This window comes from Pan troglodytes, chromosome 15, assembly GCF_028858775.2.
Source record: "Pan troglodytes isolate AG18354 chromosome 15, NHGRI_mPanTro3-v2.0_pri, whole genome shotgun sequence".
NCBI lineage: Eukaryota > Metazoa > Chordata > Mammalia > Primates > Hominidae > Pan > Pan troglodytes.
Window position 1 is genome coordinate 86,856,985 of NC_072413.2, and position 20,174 is coordinate 86,877,158.

The 20,174-nt window shown below is 35.8% G+C and overlaps 1 protein-coding gene across 11 annotated transcripts in view; it reads left to right on the forward strand.

Moving 5' to 3' along the window:
- TTC8 (tetratricopeptide repeat domain 8) overlaps positions 1-20,174 on the forward strand; it is a 53,594-nt gene that overhangs the window by 24,732 nt on the left and 8,688 nt on the right. For all 11 annotated transcript variants that reach the window (XR_010150826.1, XR_010150828.1, XR_010150827.1 and 8 more), the window contains 3 exon segments: positions 3,858-3,943; positions 8,083-8,170; positions 12,130-12,240. Coding sequence is in view for 5 of the 11 variants with exons in the window: in XM_009428262.4 (XP_009426537.1) it covers positions 3,858-3,943; positions 8,083-8,170; positions 12,130-12,240 (285 nt within the window). In the remaining 6 variants the exon portion in view is untranslated.

Sequence of the window (20,174 nt, forward strand, 5' to 3'; positions counted from 1 at the left end):
GATATATGTGTTGATTAGTTTATTCTTTAAATAGTAATGATTGGGTTGTATATATTGGTACTTTGATGGGTGCTAGGGGTGCTGAGTTGGACAGATGTCTTGTTCTGTTTCTCACTCTGGTACGGTCTTGCCACATTATAGTGCTGTTGTGGATCAGATTGTTCCATTAAAATGTCATTCTTGCTTTTACCAGAAATGTTATTTTCTGAATGGAAGAAGGATTTAGATAATAAGTATAAAGCATGTATTTTTATATCTTACATATATTTTATAACTTTAGCTGGAAAAAGAAAACAGGAATTCTGTTTTTTAACATGTTAAGAAATCAGAGGTGTTTTCGTATTTAGATACCTTGGGTGGCCTCCAAATTTCTCTTTAAATTAAGTATTTAACACAAATACAGAGAATATTATAGACAAATATAAGAAATACCTTGAAATGGTGTTTAAATATTAAGAAAGTATAAAATTGATTGTCCATGGAAAACGATTTTTCTGTCTTTGAGCTTTTAGTGCTTTTCTCATGTTGTGGGGGTGGGCAGTATCAACGAAACTCAGGTGACACGTGGGCTGGTGATTCTGTGTTTATCTACAGACTAATAGGAAGAATACTGTAGAGACAGAGAACGCCATGCAGTGGTATTTAAATGTTAGGAAAAAGTAAAGTTATATATGGAAAACTATTTCTGCCTTTGAGTATTTAATAACTCCCTTTCCCCACCTTTCCCTTTTTGGACAATATTGTTGGTATCGACAAAACTAAAGTGGCATGTGGGTTGGTGATTCTGCAATCTTTGTTTCCACATGCTCTTTAATTTCATCATCCTGAAGTTGTTACAACTATAACAACAGTGAAAGGATGACTTTTTTTAAACTTAGATCTGCCAAAATTCCTCCTACTTTTGGACTTTTATAAACTTACTGCTTTAAAAAAAATGGCATTCTGAGCTTTTATTAATATCTAGATATTGGTTTTACTAAATCATCCAAAAATCATTAAAGTCTTATTTATTTTAAAAATTTGGGAATGATTAAAGAAATATAGGTCTGTCACTACTTAAAATTTTTAAGGTTAATAGCTTTTAATTATGAATCTTATTACTATGACAATTTTGTTTGGTTTTTAAGGTGTTGTCAACAGACGTCAGAAACAAAGATTATAATTAATTCAGTCAACAGATAGTTCTTGAGTACCTCTTCTGTGCACAGCAATATTCCAGAACAACAGCAGAGATGTAAAAGAGGATTATCTGTCCTCAGAGAGCTTGCCAGCCACTTAAAATTGTCCCAGATGGGCCAGGAATGGTGGCTCACACCTGTAATCCCAGCACTTTGGGAGGCTGAGGCAGGCGGATCAACTTGAGGTCAAGAGTTCGAGACTAGCCTGGCTAACATGGGGTGAAACCGTGTCTCCACTAAAAACATAAAACATTAGCTGGGCAGGGTGGCACATACCTGTAATCCCAGCTACTCAGGAGGCTGAGGCATGAAGATTGCTTGAGCCTGGGAGGTGGAGGAGTCGAGATTGTGCCACTGCACTCCATCCAGCCTGGGCAACAGAGCAAGACTGTATCAAAAAAGAAAGGAAAGAAATTGTCACAAATGTTTTTCTTTAGTGCCAGTGAGGACAGAAAAACCAAATTCTGTCAAAATATTTAAAGAGGTTTATTCTGAGTCAATATGCGTGACCTCGGTCTGGGGATACACAGTCTCAAAAGGTCCTGAGAAAGTGTGCCCAAGGCAACTGGGTTACAGTTTGGCTTTGTACATTTCAGGAAAGTATGGGAATTGCAGGTAAAATCATAAATCAGTACATGGAAGGTATACAGTGATTGGGCCTGAAAATTCTGTACATCTCGAAGCCATGGCTTACAAGTCATTGGTGGGTTTTAGGGATTCTTTAGTTGGCAATTGGTTGAAAGGTAATCTTTGTCTAAAGACTTAAAGTCAGTACATAAGGATGTTTAAGATCAGGGGGTGTCTGTCATCTCTCTTGTGATGCTATACTAGAGTCAGATTGGAAAATAGTCTGCATTATACCAGGTTAGTTTTAAAAAACTGTTTAATGAGATTTTATGGTTTGTAGGGTCTGCTTAGAAAGGATTTGGGGCAAGAGAAAAAAAGGTCAGAGTTCAGTCCTTAGCAGCCTGAGTCTTCATCATTATAATTTCTTTTTGCCATTTTTATTCTGTATCAATAATTTATATTAATATCCTTAATTGGATTAGCACAAAGATATGGGTTCTCCATAGGACGAGTTGTTTTAGGACCAACTATGCAAGCAAAACCAGCAACCTGTAAGAAGCACTGAATCTAACCTTGGGAAGTTAGAAGACATAAAAAATTTTTGCATGACATCTTTTTCTAAAAAATAGAAGGTCTGTTTATACAAAGCATGAGAAGGACTATGGTCTGTTTGCTGGAAAAAGGTCTTTATAAAGATCAACTTAAAATGTTTAGATATTTACCATGTATGCCTGAATTAAGCTGGCTGAAAATATATTTTTCTAGTATATCTGAAAATAATGCTAATTGTAGTTATACTTTTCTCCTCATTTTTTTTGGTTTCATTTTTATTTCTGGCTGGGGGCAGGGTGGTGGGGGAGAAAAATAAGCATATGAAAGTACTGTGTGGCTTGTTTTTAATTTTCATAGCTTTCAAGTAGAGATGCTGATTTTTCAAGTCCATTAGAGGCTCAGCATGGTGTCACCATTTCTTTATAAGTAGTTTGCATATTTAAAGATCTCCCCTGGAGCAAGAGAAGATGGGGAACACAAGGAAAAATAATTAATTATACAGTAAGATTAAGGAACTCGCATTCATTTCAGAAAAGAGTTGGTATTAAGAAGTGGACAGTAATCTGGGATGTGTTTTGAGATAATAGAACTGAAAATCTAAGAGGTACTTTAACTGAGCTCTTGGATATCATGATTATGTTAACACTGGCTAAAGAATAAAAAACTTTCAGCCTTGAGAGAAAAATCGTGTTACAAAAAATCAGAATTCTCTCTTAACTAGTAGCCCCAGCTTCTATTATTCACATCTTTATCTGAGCTTCAAATTTCTACAAAGACTGATTTGCTTTCCCTTTGTCAAAAATGGTTTCCACTTCCTCTATATAAAATTCTAATTCTTTTTAAGTCACCTCTTGTCTAATCTTGAATAAACAATAGAGGGAACAAACTCGAGGGTATTAAAGATATGGGGTAAACAAATGTAAAATATGAAAACAATTGAAGAGAAGATCTTTTTCAGTTTGCGGCAAAGGGCAGTCTGCTCCTTAGAATTTACTGGGATGTAAGATGATGTCAGAAAAGTGAAATGATGGTTGTTAAAGACAACAGTTATCCAAATACTCCAGCTCCTTTCACTCTTCTTCATGATCCCATTTTCCAAGCCTTTTCTCTACCTGCTTACTTAATCTTTATTTCTCTACATCTGTCTTGAAAGTGGGCACTGCCACTGGATCTGGCTTACACACCGAAGACTTGACTGCCACGGAGTTTGGAGGCATTTTGAATCATTATACAGTAGATAAATCAGGGGGAGTGGGTAAAAACTTAGGCATTTTTTAATATCAATTTTGTGTCTTGTATATTAAAATTATATTCAAATATATTATACATCTGCTTCCCTTTGATGAGTGTTTTTATCTCATCTGCTATTAGCCCTCTGGTCTGGAACTGATTAGCGAAAATTGGTGGGGCCATCTGGAAACATGAGCAACTTGAGTTTCTGTCTGATTTCTAATGCACGTTTTGATTGGTGCTAATTATATGGTCTATTTCATTATTTATTTTCCTGACTGCTTATTGTTAGAAAAGAAAATACTAATCTAAAATGAATTGTTTTCAAAGGCTTTGGATCTGGCTGCCCTCTCCACAGAGCATTCTCAGTACAAGGACTGGTGGTGGAAAGTACAGATTGGAAAATGTTACTACAGGTAAATTTCATTATTTGTGAAGGGCTTAGAAGTGGCCACGTATTTTAGGGTCTCAAATCTGATACTTTTTGAGGGGGGGGCAGATTTTCCCATGAAGAAATGAGAACTGTGTCTTTGACTTACTTGATAAAGCATTTACTTAACAATCACAGGGTAGCAATAAGAATTAATACCTTTAGAATAATAAAACTTTTGAGCTGGGAGAGGGAAGCTTTGAGACCATCAGGCCCAACTCCCCTTTTCACATGAGGAAGCTGAGGCCAAGACAGTGGCTGTAATTTGCATCAGGAGCTAGTGAGTAACAGACCAGGGACTAGAACCAAGTCTGCTGATTTCTAGTTCTGTTCTCTTGGTAATCAAATCTTTTTATTTACACTGATGCCTCACATCTGTAAAACACTTCATAGTTAAGAGATACTTTGTTCCTACATTATACCATTTCACTTAAGTCTCACAGAACCTTGGAGGTAGTGGCTATTGTTAGTCCTTTTCCCAGATGAAAAAAATTGAGCCTCACAAAGTTAAAGTGATTTGTCCAAATTCACGTAACCAGTAAGTGGCAGAACAAGAATTTGAGCTCCCTTTCTGACGCCAATTCTCTTGCTGTTTCCACAATTCCATATTGTTTCTGTAGGACCTGAATATTTTTATATTCTCTTAATGTTTCAATGTATTTTAAAGCAAATTAACTGAGAGATCAGAAGAGTCGTAATGAATTTTATGAATATTTATATAGCAACTAGTAAATAAGATCTGAAACTTGTTGCTGATATTGAAATGCATATAGAACATTTGGAAAAATAGAAACAAATGAACAATTCTATTTTTAAGTATAAATATCTTTTATTATTAAAATAGGGTAGACTTCAGTTACTATGAGCACACTTCAATATTTATAAGCTTCAGTTGTCATTCAAGTACTGTGAGAAAAAAGAAGACTATAAATGGTATAAAAAGCATGTTTATTGTTCTGCCGTTGAAATTAAGACTACTTTCCATTTAGATATTTCACATAAAACTCTAAAGTGTTTTTTCCTGCTGCTAGATGGAGAAAGTGTTTTCTGCTAAAAGGTAATTTTAGACCATTATATCATTAAACTCTTATGAATGTAATTCCTGGAGACAGTCTTGAAGTCTTGAGCTGCCAAGCAAAACCTTCAGAAATGCTTGATAATTAAAGGAAAGCAAAACTCTGATTCCTTTTGCCATCCATATATGATGGCATTTAAATGAGTGTACCTTGTCATATTAAATTATCCTTCTTTTCTGTTCTTTAATACCTGCCCATCTTTATGACATATTCAGTATTCTTTCATTTATACATTCATTCATTCACTCAGTAAAATATTTAATGGGCAGCTACTCTGCCAGGAACTGGGAGTACAAAAGATTAGATTGTCCCTTCTTTCAAGTGGTTTACAATAGAATGGAGGAGAGAGGACAGTAAATAATTACGGGTTAAGTATTTCTTATCTGAAATGCTTGGGAACAGAAGTGTTTCAGATTTTGCAATATTTGAATATATTTAATGAGATATCTTGGGGATGGGACCCAGGTTTAAAGATGAAATTCATATATGTTTCATATAAACCTTATACACATAGCCTGAAGGTAATTTTGTATAATATTTTATTTTATTATATTTTTTAGAGATGGGATCTTGCTCTTTCACCCAGGCTGGAGTGTAGTTATATGATTGTGGCTCACTGCAGCCTCAATCTCCTGGGCTTAAGCCATCCTGCTTCAGTCTCCCAAGCTGGGATTACAGGCACATGCCACCATGCCCGGCTAATTTTTTAAAGCTTTCTTTTTTATAGAGACAGGTTCTTGCTATGTTGCCCAAGGTGGTCTTGAACCCCTGGACTCATACCATCCTCCCGCCTTGGCATCCTAAGGTGCTGGGATTATAGGCATTAGCCACTGAATCCTGCCATACTCCCATTATTATGTCCTTTTCAATGAAACCAAATTCAGCATTCCCTAACATGCTGTTTACTTTACTGCCTATGTACTTACGTTCATGGTTTAATTTTATTTTGGAAATGTCGCTCTTCCCTCCACATCTGGCTGTTGAAATCTTGCCTGTTTGCTATCTCCCTGAACCTCCTCTGTGCTCTCAAAGCACTTTTTTCCTGATTGACCATAATATGATTACATTTATTTGTGAACATGTTTTGTTTCATTCTTTGATTATCATTGCTTTAAGGACATGGTTGTTACCTTCTTCATTTTTCATCTCCTTACCATCACGAAATAAGCACGCAGTTGACACTTTACAGTTTTGTTAAATTTAAGTTGGAGAGAAAAAGTTGGCAGCTGGACTCTGACTCTTTGATACTGGCCGGTGTTTATAAACTTGACTGATGTTTTATGCCTTGACTTTCTTTGAACATGGCATGTTCCATTTTCTTTGCACAAGAATTCATGTGGTGGATTCCTTTTTGATAGTATTAGATTAAGTTCTCTCTTAAGGCTGTAGTAATAAAGAACATGGTTCTTTGGCTTTCATGCAGTGTAATATTTCTGATTATATTTTTATTTTTAAAATTTATCTATCTCCATTGTTTTTAAAATAATCTATTTCTGTTTTCATATTCTTGTTTTATATGTATCTTTTTATTGTAATCCCTTTTAAATCATTTTTGGAAAGAAACAAGTTAGATAAAAATACACAGACTCACATGGATAATTTAAATTCATGGAATTTAGTGACTGTATTTCAGTCACGTGTTTAAGACTTGCATGCATGGCCAGGTGCGGTGGCTCATGCCTGTAATCCCAGCACTTTGGGAGGCCAAGGTGGGAGGATAGCTTGAGCCCAGGAGTTGGCAGCCAGCCTTGGCAACAAGGTGAGATCCTGTCTTTACCAAAACAAAATAGAAAAGTTAGCCGGGCATAGTGGTACATGTCAGTAATCCCAGCTACTTGGGAGGCTAAGACAGAGGATTGCTTGAGCCCCAGAGGGCAAGGCTGCGGTGAGCTGTGATCCCACCATTGCCCTCCAGCCTGGGCGACAGAGACTCTATCTCAAAAGAAAGAAAAAGATTTGCATGTTCAGTTGATGTTGTGTACATATATATGTTGTTTTTCAGAACTTTAGAGTTCTTTGATAACATTTTATAAATACTCCCTGTGAAACTGTGGGACCTTTGAAGAGGTAGGGGCTTCTGCCATGTCCCACATCTTCTCACTTTAGCCTTTAACCACTTTAATCCCAAGGCCTCCAATAGCTATTTGGGCATCAGCCACACCAATGCTTAAGGTTTAAGGTTATGAAAAATGATCAAAGGTCTTCTTTCAAGCCTTTAAATGAAAGTAGCACAATGGAGCATACTGTATATCATTTTGATTTGATTTCACAAAATAAAACATTATCGTATCTGAGTAGCTCTCAGATAGCTAAAAAATGAGTGGTTATGAGTAAGCCTAACAGGTCTATTAAGGACATGAATGAATAGACCTGTTGAAAGTTGTGTGTGTTTTAATGATTGAATTAGTGGCAACAGATTCTTTCCTGGGTGTAAGAGGTAGGCACTACTTACATCAGGACAGTCATATTTAGGCAAGGAGCAAATCTCAGATTCATAGACTAGGACAATCAGTATCAGATATCTAATAAGGGAAAGCAAGATTTCTAGAATAATAAAATGGTATAACTATATTACCCAAGTGCTAATTATTACTTACATCAGAATAGCTTTTAAAGATAGCTTTTTAAAATGTGCTTTTGTCTCAGAGCAGAAGAGATTTTCAAATAAATGTCATCCTTCAGCTCTTCCAGTAATATGGAGACTCTAAGCATTTATTCAGGTCACTTGCCATATGTCCAGCTGATCATAAGCTCTTTGGGTGGTGAACTGATGTGACCTGGCTTACTAGAAGCTATTATCTTAGTCCTGCTGTGACTAGGCTTCAGACAGACTCTTTACATACCATTTGGGGGTTAGAAGCCAGTGAATATGGGAGATAGGCAACTTATTGCTAAGCTGTATAAATAAACATGTTAATTTATGTGTATGTGCAACATTACCTTCCTTGGTATGTGCTTCCTCTTATAATTTGTCTCTATTCATCCTCAGGGTATGATGTAGTGTTTATTTTTAAGTTGAATGTCTAATTCTTAAAATTGCTATTTGTAGGTTGGGAATGTATCGTGAAGCAGAAAAACAGTTTAAATCAGCCCTGAAGCAGCAGGAAATGGTAGATACATTTCTGTACTTGGCAAAAGTAAGTAAATCTTAATTTGAGTGAAATCTGCCTTCTCAGAATAAATGTTTAAATTCTGGCCATTGCATGGGGAGAGTAAACAGCTTCTTCAGGAATATTTGGCAAGTTACTATGTTTAGATTTAACTTGTTTTTCTTTACAGCAAGGGAAAAAATGAGAACATATAGAGGGTAACTGTCTCATAAGAAATTGATTGCCATGAAAAATAAGAAGACCCATTTGAAAGATTACCCATTAGGACAGGAGAAAATACCATAGGCTCACTACTCGCATAGGTAACAGGCCCTAATGAGGCCTTATTTTCTACAGTACCTTTGTATCCCACTTGGGCAGGTAGTAGAGAACAGGGACTGTGTTTACTTAGGTTCCTAGTTACTCGGCTGAGGCATAATAATAAAAATAATACTTCACCTTTATTGATCACCTACTCAGTGTAAAACATTTTATCATGTTCATTATATATACAGTTTAACCCTCATGATAACCCTGCAAAGGTGAGTTTTATCATTTCCTTTATACTCTTAAGGAAAATTAAATTTAAAGAGGGGTAAGTTTTTCAGGGTCCCTTGGTGGTTAGGAGTTAGCATTCAGATCCAGGTCTTTCTGACTCCAGACCTAGTCACTGCTGCAGTGCCACCTGCAGCCACAGCAGAAATGATGGGGCCACCTAGAATTTTCTTTCTTTCATTTTTTTTTTTTTTTTTGAGATGGAGTCTTGCTCTGTTGCCCAGGCTGGAGTGCAGTGGCATGATCTCAGCTCACTACAACCTCTGCCTCCTAGATTCGAGTGATTCTCCTGTCTCAGCCTCCCAAGTAGCTGGGATTACAGATGCACACCACCATGCCTAGCTAATTTTTGTATTTTTAGTAGAGATGGGGTTTCACCGTGTTGGCCAGGCTGGTCTTGAGCTGCCGGCCTCAAGTGATCCTCCCGCCTCAGCCTCCTTAAAGTGCTGGGGTTACAGGTGGGAGCCACCATGCCTGGCCAGAATTTTCAATAGTGGAGTAAAGTTACTTCTTGACCCTCACCAAGGCTACTTTGAAAGAAAAACACAAGTGGTGGTGATGACATGATTTTGCTTTATCTGTTAGAGTTTCTTAAATTAAAAAATGTGGTAAAGGAGATTCAAAAGAAGATGAGATATAAAAGGAAGTGCTACTAGTTCCTAAATATGGGAATAAAAATTAACATATGAAAAAGAAGCAAAATGAAAGTTATATAAATTTACTGTGCTAGTCTTAGTATGTTTTAATGACTTTCAAAAATGTTTGAAACTATCTGGTATCTAACTTTATCTTCTATATGTGATATATTCAACTTAAACAATTTTTTTTTTTCTGAGTAGGGGTGTCACTCTGTCACCCAGGCTGGAGTGCACTGCCATTATCACGGCTCACTGCAGCCTTGACTTCCCAGGCTCAGGCGATCCTCTCCTCTCAGCCTCCTGAGTAGCTGGGACCACAGGCCACCATGCCTGGATAATATTTTTTTTTTTTTTTTTTTTTTTTTTTTTTTTTTGGTAGAGATGGATTCTTGCTGTGTTGACAGGCTGGTCTCAAACTCCTGGCCTCAAGCGATCCTCTGGCCTCAGCCTACCAAAGTGCTAGGATTACAGGTGTGAGCCATCATGCCCAGCTTACGCTTAAAGTCTTAAAGAAGTTTCTGTGCATCATAGTAAACTTTTTGGAAAGAGCTTGAAATTAAGGCTCAAGTCACACTATTTGACTATCATCTTAATTGATAATCACTATATTGTTGAAAAAATATGCTTTTTATTTAACTCTTGTTAAATACATGGCTTCACCTGTTTTTCCATAAATTGATTTGTTTATTATTCCCTACACAACTATATAGAGGTAGAATATACAGTTTTTCTTTAATGTATGACTGGATGGTTATTATGTAATAGAGATCAAGCAGATTTTTGTTCTATCACAATGACACATGCATGCATACGTTCATTGCAGCACTATTCACAATAGCAAAGACAAGGAATTAACCTAAATGCCCATCAGTGGTAGATCAGATAATGAAAATGTGGTACATATACACTATGGAATACTATGCAGCCATAAAAAAGAATGAGAGCATGTCCTTTGCAGGAACATGGATGGAGCTGGAGGCCATTATCCTCAGCAAACTAACGCAGGAACAGAAAACCACATACCTCATGTTCTCACTATAAGTGGGAGCTAACTGATGAGAACACATGGACACATAGAGGGGAGCAGCAGACACTGGGGCCTCCGAGAGGGTGTAAGGAGGGAGAGGAGCAGAAAAAATAACTAATGGGTAGTAGGCTTAATTCCTGGGTGATGAAATAATCTGTACAACAAACTCCCCATGATATGAGTTTACCTATATAACAAACCTGCACATGTACCCTGGTGGCTCATGCCTGTAATCCCAGCACTTTGGGAGGCTGAGGCTGGAGGATTGCTTGAGTCCTGGAGTTCGAGACCAGTCTGGACAACATAGTGAGACTCATCTCTAAAAAAAAATATATATATGAAATTCAATATATATTTAATTTATATAAAAATATATAAGATTATATAATTATAAATATATAAAAATAATATAAATATATAATCATATATAATATAAATATATTATATAATAAATATATAATATAATATAAATATAATAACTATATAGCATGTTTATTATAATGTATACCATATAGTAATATAATATAAATATTTTTATATAATATATATTTACATATGTTGTATATGTGTAAAGGAAAGAGATCAAGCAGATTTTAGGAACATTGCTTTTTAAAGTTCTTAATTGTTAATTTAAAAATTAAACCTTTTAGATTATGTAAATACTAATTATATATTATTTGTTATATTTTTAAAATATAGAACTTGTACAGTCAATAGTGTATAAGGTAAAAACTGAAAAGTTATTATCCATACCTCTCTCTCTCATCTCAAACTTTAATGATAAATACTTTAGTTTTCTATTGTATCCCTTTGGATTTTTTCTCAAAGCACACCCTTACTGTTTAGAAAGTGGATCCGAAAATCATGGAAAAAAAGTGTCATAATCTTATGTTGCCATACATAAAATAATAATACTGTTTTAGAAATTCGTATTAAGTATATGGTTTACTCATGCTAATGTTCTAATTGCTAATGAAGTGGAAGCCATTAAGTGCTAACTTGCTTTACTCCCTGACCTCACAAACCTGTGTCCTCTCTTGTTTTGGAAAGGCCTGTCCACTGCCTTATCTCTCTCAGGCCTTGTTCCATGGGTCATCTCCTCTTTATTCAGCATCTTTAACCTCAGTCGCCTAATTGGTTTCTTAATGCCAGCCTATAGACATAATCATACCTGTTCTATCCTAAAAAGATTTTCCCTTGATTCTTTCTTGTCTAGTTACTATTGCCAGTCTCTGGCAATAGTAAACTCACAGTAGGCATTTGTTAGAGAATAAATGAATGAATGCTTTATGTATAACATGTGGAGATAAAACTATAATGTCATTATTGAAAATTAATCCTGCACATTTTTGAAGATTCTTTCTTCTTCTTCTTTTTTTTTTTTTTTTTGAAGACAGGGTTTCACTCTGTTACCCAGGCTGGAGTGCAGTGCGATCACAGCTCACTGCGGCCTTGACCTCCCAGGCTCTAGTGATCCTCCCATCTCAGCCTCCCAAGTAGCTGGAACTACAGGCACATGCCAGCATGCCCAGCTAATTTTTGTATTTTTTGTAGAGATGGGGTTTCACTGTGTTGCCCAGGCTGGTCTCGAACTCCTGGTCTCAAGTGGTCCACCCACCTCAGCCTCCCAAAATGCTGGGAATACAGGTGTGAGCCACCACACCCGGCTAAAAATTCTTTACTGTAATATCTAGGAGATAATTTGTTACTAATCAATAATTATAAATGTCATAACAAATATTAATTTTAAGAACCTATACTTTTATTGAAATGTATCTTGTTTTTAGGTTTATGTCTCATTGGATCAACCTGTGACTGCTTTAAATCTTTTCAAACAAGGCTTAGATAAGTTTCCAGGAGAAGTAACCCTGCTCTGTGGAATTGCAAGAATCTATGAGGTAATTCATGTTATTATTATTTTTTTTTATTGATACACAATAGTTTTACATATTTTTGTGGTACATATGCTATTTTAATTCCTGTATACAATGTGTAATGATCAAATCAGGGTAATTGAGTTATCTATCACCTCAAACATTTATCTTTTCTTTGTTTTGGGAACATTACAATTCTTTCCTAGCTATTTTGAAATATACAATAAATTATTGTTAACCATAATTTCCCTACTGTACTATCAAATAGAACTTATTCTTTCTGTCTAAATATTTTTGTACCCCTTAACCAACTTCTCTTCACCCTCCAGTCTCCCCACACCCTTCCTAGCCTCTGGTAACCATAATTTTACCTTTTACCTCCGTTAGATCCACTTTTTTAGCTACTGCATGAGTGAGAACATGCGGCACTTTTCTTTCTGTGCCTGGCTTATTTCACTTAACATAATGACTTCCAATTCATTCATGTTCCTACAAATGACAGGATTTCATCCTTTTTTATGGCTCAATATTGCTTTATTGTGTCTATATACCACATTTTCTTTATCCATTCATCCACTGATGGACACTCAGGTTGATTCCACATCTTGGCTATTGTGAATAATGCCGCAATAAACATGGGATATCTCTTTGATATACAGATTTCCTTTCTTTTGGGTATATATTCAGCAGTGGGATTGCTGGATCATATGGTAGGTCTATTTTGAGTTTTTTTGTGGAACCTCCATACTGTTTTCCATAACAACTATACTACTTTGCATTCCCATCAACAGTGTATGAGCATTCATTCCCCTGCCTTCACATCCTTGCCAGCATTTGTTATTTTTTTGTCTTTTTGATGATAGCCATTCTAACTGGGGTGAGATGATATTTCACTGTGGTTTTGATTTACATTTCCCTGATGATTAGTAATGTTGAGCATGTGTTCATATACCTGTTGGCCATTTGTATGTCTTCTTTTGAGAAATGTCTATTCAAGTCTTTTGTCCATATTTAAATTGGATTGCTTGTTTTCTTGTTGAGTTATTTGAGTTCTATATTCTGATAATTAATCCTTTCTTGGATGGTGTATTAGGTGATTCTTGCATTGCTATAACATTGGTATAAGAATGGACAAACAATCCACTGGAACAGAATAGAAAGCCCCAAAATGTATCTTCCACAAATGGACAAAAATTGATACTGACATTACATTCCATTCTCTCTCTCTCTCTCTCCATATATATATATATATATATTTAGAGATGGGTTCTCACTCTGTTGCCCAGGCTGGATCACAGTGGCGTAATCATAACTCACTGCAGCCTCCAAATTCCTAGGCTCCAGTGATCCTACGTCAGCCTCCTGGGTAGCTGGGACTACAGGCTTGTGCCCCCATGTCCAGCTAATTTTTTTTACTTTTTGCAGAAATGGGATCTTACTTTGTTGATCAGGCTGGTCTCGAACTTCTGGCATCAGGCTTATAAATTTTAGAGTCATGTCGTCAAATTCTATGAAAAGTCCCATTGAGATATCTTCCCTGCTATCTAATTATTGTAGTTTTACAATAATTCATGATATCAGGTTGGGCAAATTCTACCACCTTTTTCTTCTTGTTTACAGTTGGTTTTCCTGGCCCTTTGCTCTTCCATATTTATTGTAGGATTGGCCTATCAAGAGCCATAAAAATCCCTGGAAGCATATTGATTGGAATTACATTGAGTGTGTGAATGATGGGGAGTGGGTGGGTGGGCCGCCTTTCTTCCCATTCTCCATCAAGATATAACTCTCCATTTACCTAGGTCTTTTTTTGTTCTTCAGCAAATATTTTGTAATTATCTCCAGAAAGATGGTGTGTTGAGGGTCCCCCAAACCACGCTGAGATTCAGTGATTTACTGGGACTCATAGCACTCAGCCGGCAGTTGTACTCACTGCTATGATTTATTTCAGCAAAAGGATACAAAGCAAAATTAGTAAAAGGAAACAGCTCTTGGGGCAAAGTTCAGAGGAAACCAGGTACAAGCTTCCAAGAGCTCCCTCCCAGTGGAGTCACACAGGACACACTTAATTCTTCCAGCAGCAAGTTGTGACAACTCATGAGAAGTGATGTCTACCAGGGAAGCTCATTAGAGACTCTGTATCCATGGTTACTATTGGGTGCTGGTCATATAATCACACACTGTTTATCACACAGCAAAGACTCCCAGAAGTAAACAGGCATTCAGCACAAACCACACTGTTTACGCAAACAGGTTAGGTGTAGCAAGCTACGCTTATCATTTGGGGAAATTTCATATCAATGTAGAGAACCAGCCAAATTCCCAGATACAGGCCTTTCTAAGAATAGTGGTCTCAGGCCTGCTATGTTAACTTTTTTCTATGCAGGTGTATTCCTACGTATAAGTATGAATGGAATCCTTAATTTTTTCTCTTCTATTTTCTATTTGATTACTTCTGGCAGATAGGAATGTATTACTTTTTAAAACTTTTTTTGATACTAGCAACTCTTTAAATTGTAAGATCTTGTTCATAGGTCCTCTTGGATATTCTAAGTAAATAAAACAATCATCATTTGCAAATACAGATGGTTTCATCTCTTCCTTTCAATTATTTTACCACTTTTAAAAATATGTCTTACTGCTTAGGGCTTCCAATATAATATTGAACAGACATATCTCTGTTTTCTTGAAATTCCTTGAAAATGCTAGGTATGATATTTTGAAATCATTTTGTTAGAAAAGAATGGAATATATTAATAGCTTCTATACCTAGGTGATAGTATATGAATTTTTTTTATACTTTCTGTATTTTCTAGATTTTCCATAATAAACATGTATTACTTTCAAAATAAAAGTATTTTAACATTGTCTAGAAAAACTATGATTTCCTTTTGAAATGTAATTTTTATAAATGTATAAATAGAAGCCTTTGATCAATCAATGAAAATATTCTGGACTCTAAATTGAGTATGAATAAAACTTTGACCAACAACCTTAACTAGTGGAATTCATGCTTGTTCCGATGGTGACTATGCCAGTGCAGTTGGAGCTCTGACCTTTAGGCCCTTGCCTTCTGCTCATTTCAGCCCTTTTGCCCTTCTCTTCTTAGACAGGAAGTGCTAGCAGAAAGAGCTAGAGAACTATCACATCTTTATTGCATGGTTGCTGGTGGGGAGAATTCCTTCCAAGCCTCTGTTACAGTCACTGTTGCTGTGGCTGTGATACGGAGTAGCTCTGGAGTGGATTCCTTTTCTCAACCTTTCCCTGCTCTAAGTTGACTGTATACTTGAAGGAAGAAAGGAATGGAGAGGAAAGCATCTTAGCTGTAGGGACAATCATGCACAAATAGAGTGATCAAGGACTAAGCACAGACTTGAAATAGTTGGTGGCAGTATTTCTGTCTTTTGCCTTCAATTTGCATAGCTAATTTCCGTTATGTAAAGGTTTACCACACCAAAGTCAGATTTCCAGTGTATTCTTTTTCTCTTCATGTGACAATAGATGTCCAGTTAATCAGTAAATTGGTTTTAGCACCGCAGCCTGCACTGTGTGTGCCTTTAGGGTTTTTGTTACATACATCATGCTTGGCCCTGGCTGGAGGGATTCCATTCCTTTATGTTCTCTTCTTTTTTCTATCTTTCATTGTTGAAGATATCTTTTAAATATTGTCTCTTTTAGGATGAATATGTTGAACTGCTTATTGTTCATTGTTTAAAATGATTTATCCTTGCCAGGTTTCTTTGTTGGTGGTTTCAGTTTTTCTTGAGGTATTTTGTTTATTCATTTCAAAGACAGGTCTTAATTTTAGCCATTCTTTGTTGAAAGGCATTTGCAATTAAAAACCTTACCCTGGAAATGTTATTCTAGGGGTCTTCAAACTTTACTGTGTATGAAATTACCTTGGGAGTGGATGGGAAGTATGACCCATCCTCTTCCTCTGAATCAGAAGTCCTGGAAGGTGGGACTCAGGCATCTGGATTTTTAGCAAGCCCACTAGGTGATTGATTTTGTTGCAGAACAAAATTTGAAAACTACTGCAGCATTCATTTTCTGCAGTTATTTAATTTTATTTTAATCCCAGAACTTTGGGATGCAGAGGTGGGCAGATCACCTGAGGTCTGGAGTTCGAGACCAGCCTGACCAATATGGAGAAACCTTGTCTCTACTAAAAATACAAAATTAGCCTGGCTTGGTGGCGCATGCCTGTAATCCTAGCTACTCAGGAGGCTGAGGCAGGAGAATTGATTGAACCCAGGAGGCAGAGGTTGCGGTAAGCCAAGATTGTGCCATTGCACTCCAGTCTGGGCAACAAGAGTGAAACTCCATCTCAAAAATAAAAATAATAATAATAATAATTTAAAAATCTAATTATAGATTTTGTGTCTACATTTTGTGAATTGGATCAAAAATAACCACTAAAAATCACTTGATACCAAATTTATTATATACTTGAAATGGCATTTATATACTTGAAAATGTAATTTTAAGTCTACATTAATAAAATCTATTCTAGAACTAGTAAAATTTAAACAAATCTGATAAAGGAATAAAGAAACAAAATAGAGTCAATGTGTGTTCATATATATGAAAATTTAAGATGTGATAAAGATAGCCTATTAAGCCAATTGCATTACTTGGTTATTTAATAAATAGTTTAAAAATAGAGCTGGATGAGTAATGATTTATACTATTAATTACTGCCAGATTTAAAACTTTAAAAATTTAAAACTTCAAAAAATGATACCCTGAAAGTTCCAGAAGAAAACACAGATGAATTATTTGTATAAATTGGAATGAGGAAGATTTTTCTAATCATGACACAAAGTCAGAAAGCCATAATAGCAAAGATTGATAAATTTGAGAATGTAAAAGTTAAATTTTCTAAGTGGCAAAAACAAAAAATAGAAACCAAACCCATATACAACAAAGCAAATGATAAAAATATCAAACAGGGAAAATAGTTGGCATACCTGGGACAGACAAAAGACTGCTTTTGATTTCCTCGAACTACACATTGCTTAAAAATTGCTGAAAATGGGAGATTTAAACACACACACACACGCACACGCACACACAAATTCTCATCTATTTAGTCAAGAATGTAAACATGGAAACGAGGTATTTCCATGTCATGGTGTGGCTTTTCCTTAGGCTCTTGTTTCCTTTCAGCCTACACAGTGGCCATTGACCCTCTCCATGAAAGTAAAATCACCACAGAGATGAGACAACAACCAAGTTCCAGCTGCATTGACTATACCGCCCCCTTTAGTACTTAGGGCTTGGTGACACCTATTTGGAAGAACTTAATTAAGCCATCTATACTTTTCCTCTGAAGAGAATGTTTATAAACACTGAGCCTTCCTGTGTTTTTGAACTATGGTCAACATCAACACGGGCTCTTTTCATCTGGAATAGAACACAGTCAGTGCCCAGGGATTCTTGAGCCACACCTCAGCCTCCAGCTCTCCTGTGTCCAGGAGGGCAGTGTTCCACCCAAGACTCCCATACACACAATCGTGGAGGGACAAAAGATAGGATAGGATAGAAGAACAGACAAAAAATATGAATTGGCAGTTCACTGAAAGAGAAATGTAAATAATATCTGATGTGTTAAATGCCTAACCTCTGTCATAATTAAAGATATAAAAAACTAAAACAACAGTGATAAGCCATTTTTCACTCAATCAGATCAGCAAAGATGAAGAAGTTCTATGTTATCTAGGGTTGCCAAGGGTGTAGAGAAACAAGCTCCATGTATGAACATTTGGAAGTTGTTTGCAATTATTGATGATATTTTAAAATGTGCATGCTCTTTGACCTGGCCATATTACTTCTAGGAATTTTCCTTAAGGATATTTTCATAGAAGTGCACAAAGATCTGTGCAATGATGTTTTTATAGCATGTTTTTTGGTTAAAAAAAGGAAACATATGCTTGAACAAAAAGGGACTGGTTTAATAAATTATGGTCTCTGTATTGATGGAACACTATGCAGAAGTATTATTTAAAAATATGAAGTAAAGCTTTTGGTTTTGATATGGAAAGAGTCAAGACACTGAGAGTGAAAAAATAAACTGTATATTAGAATGTATAGAATGATTCTGTTTATGGTTAAAATATGCACACCCATATGTATGCTTATGTATGAACAAAATTTCCTGAACAATACTCAAGAAGCTATTAACAGAGCCTCTGCCTACTGCAATTTGGGGATGGGGCATTTACTTTTAATTTTGTACCGTTTTGTAAGGTTTACATTTATTTAGTATAAGCACGTATTTTATAAGTTTATAAAACTTAATTGAAGACCTACATACGAGGTTGTCAGTACAATAGGTGTTTCAGTCCAAAATTCCTCGAGATTACATAAATTAATTTCTGTGTCCATTAATTAAGTATACAAGTATTCAAAAGTAATTTTATAGAACCCAAAGTCTTGAACCAACTGGCTTACTGAGGCTTGAGCCTTCTTTGCGTTGGGCATTGCCACCTTTGGAAGCTGTAACACTGAAGCCTAGCACTGTGGGATGCTGTTGGCTTTGAAAAAGAATTTCAAACATAAAGCACATGAAGAAATATATATAAAGCATAGATTTGGGTCAACTGTTGAATGTTTTGTTAGGGTTTTACGGGACTGATAAGTTACATCCCTGTTCTCCATGTTGAGAACCAACTGAGAGAGAGAGATACAAGATTTCGACAAATAGAGGTCAAACCATTAGCTTGATTACAGATAAAAGCAGAAGTGGAGCTTTTGGCTTTAGACCTATGCTCAAAAGGACTTAACAACCTTCTCTCTCTGGGTTAAACAGACTAATCTACCCTGTCACAAACATAGTTGTACAACCTACAGACTTTCTCCACTCAGAAGAGCTTATTATTTTTCATAAAAATGTTATGTATGTGAACATGTAATAGGTTTATTGTGTGTTATTTAGAATGAATTAATAAGTAAATGTTTAAAGATAGCTCAGTTGCAATTTCTAATATTAATCTATATAACTTACATAAACAAAACTTCTTCTCAGCAATTTTTAACAGTTTAAAAGGAATCTTAGACCAAAACGTTTGAGAACCTCTGTTCTAATGGAAACATGGGAAGCTAAGAACATTTTTTGGAGTTGTTTAATTCTTGTTTATTAATTTTTCAGTTTCTAGAACACTAAATTTTGTGCTAAGAAATGGCACATACGATCTTCCTCTAAAGGAATTTACCATATTTCATGGACTCTAAAAAGACATTTTTTTTCACATTTTAACATCTCTGAACTTGAGATACATCTTAAAATGGATAGCATCTTTTTATGGCCAAGTGGCAGTTGCCATGTAGTTGTCATAGTCTGTTTATATGGAAACTTGGGTAATTACTCTTGGGAGCATGGTGAACCTGGTAACTATTACTGGTTGTTGCCTGAAAGCTTTTGTTGACACCTGCTGGTAAGATCAAGAAAATCAAGAAAACACAGGTATCAGCATAGCAGAATGACTGTCCATAGGTTGGAAGAAAATCTTGGAGACAATAGTGGAGCACTTTTAAGAAATATTAAAAGTGGATTTTAAATGTTCTTACCACAAAGTATGCAAAAGAGTGATCTGTGACGCAATCTGTGTATGAGTATGTCTAAATATCAGTGAGGATCAAATAAAAATTCTGTTTAAAAAAAGCACTGCATGGTGCTTCTTACAATCAGTAGAGTCTCATATTTGATATGATTAAAATTTAAAGAAACGTATGAGTCCTTCTCTAATGAGAACAAGTTCACATAATAAACACCATGTAAGTTGAGAGGTAGAAGACAGCTGTGTGAAATGAAGGCATTAGGGAAATCTTCATGAAGGATGTGGAGCCTGAACAGGGCCTTGAAGGTGGACTTGGGAAATATAACATTCATTGATAACATTAGATGCATACATTTATGATTATCAGTATTTTAGAAAGAATATATAATAACTGTAGAAGGT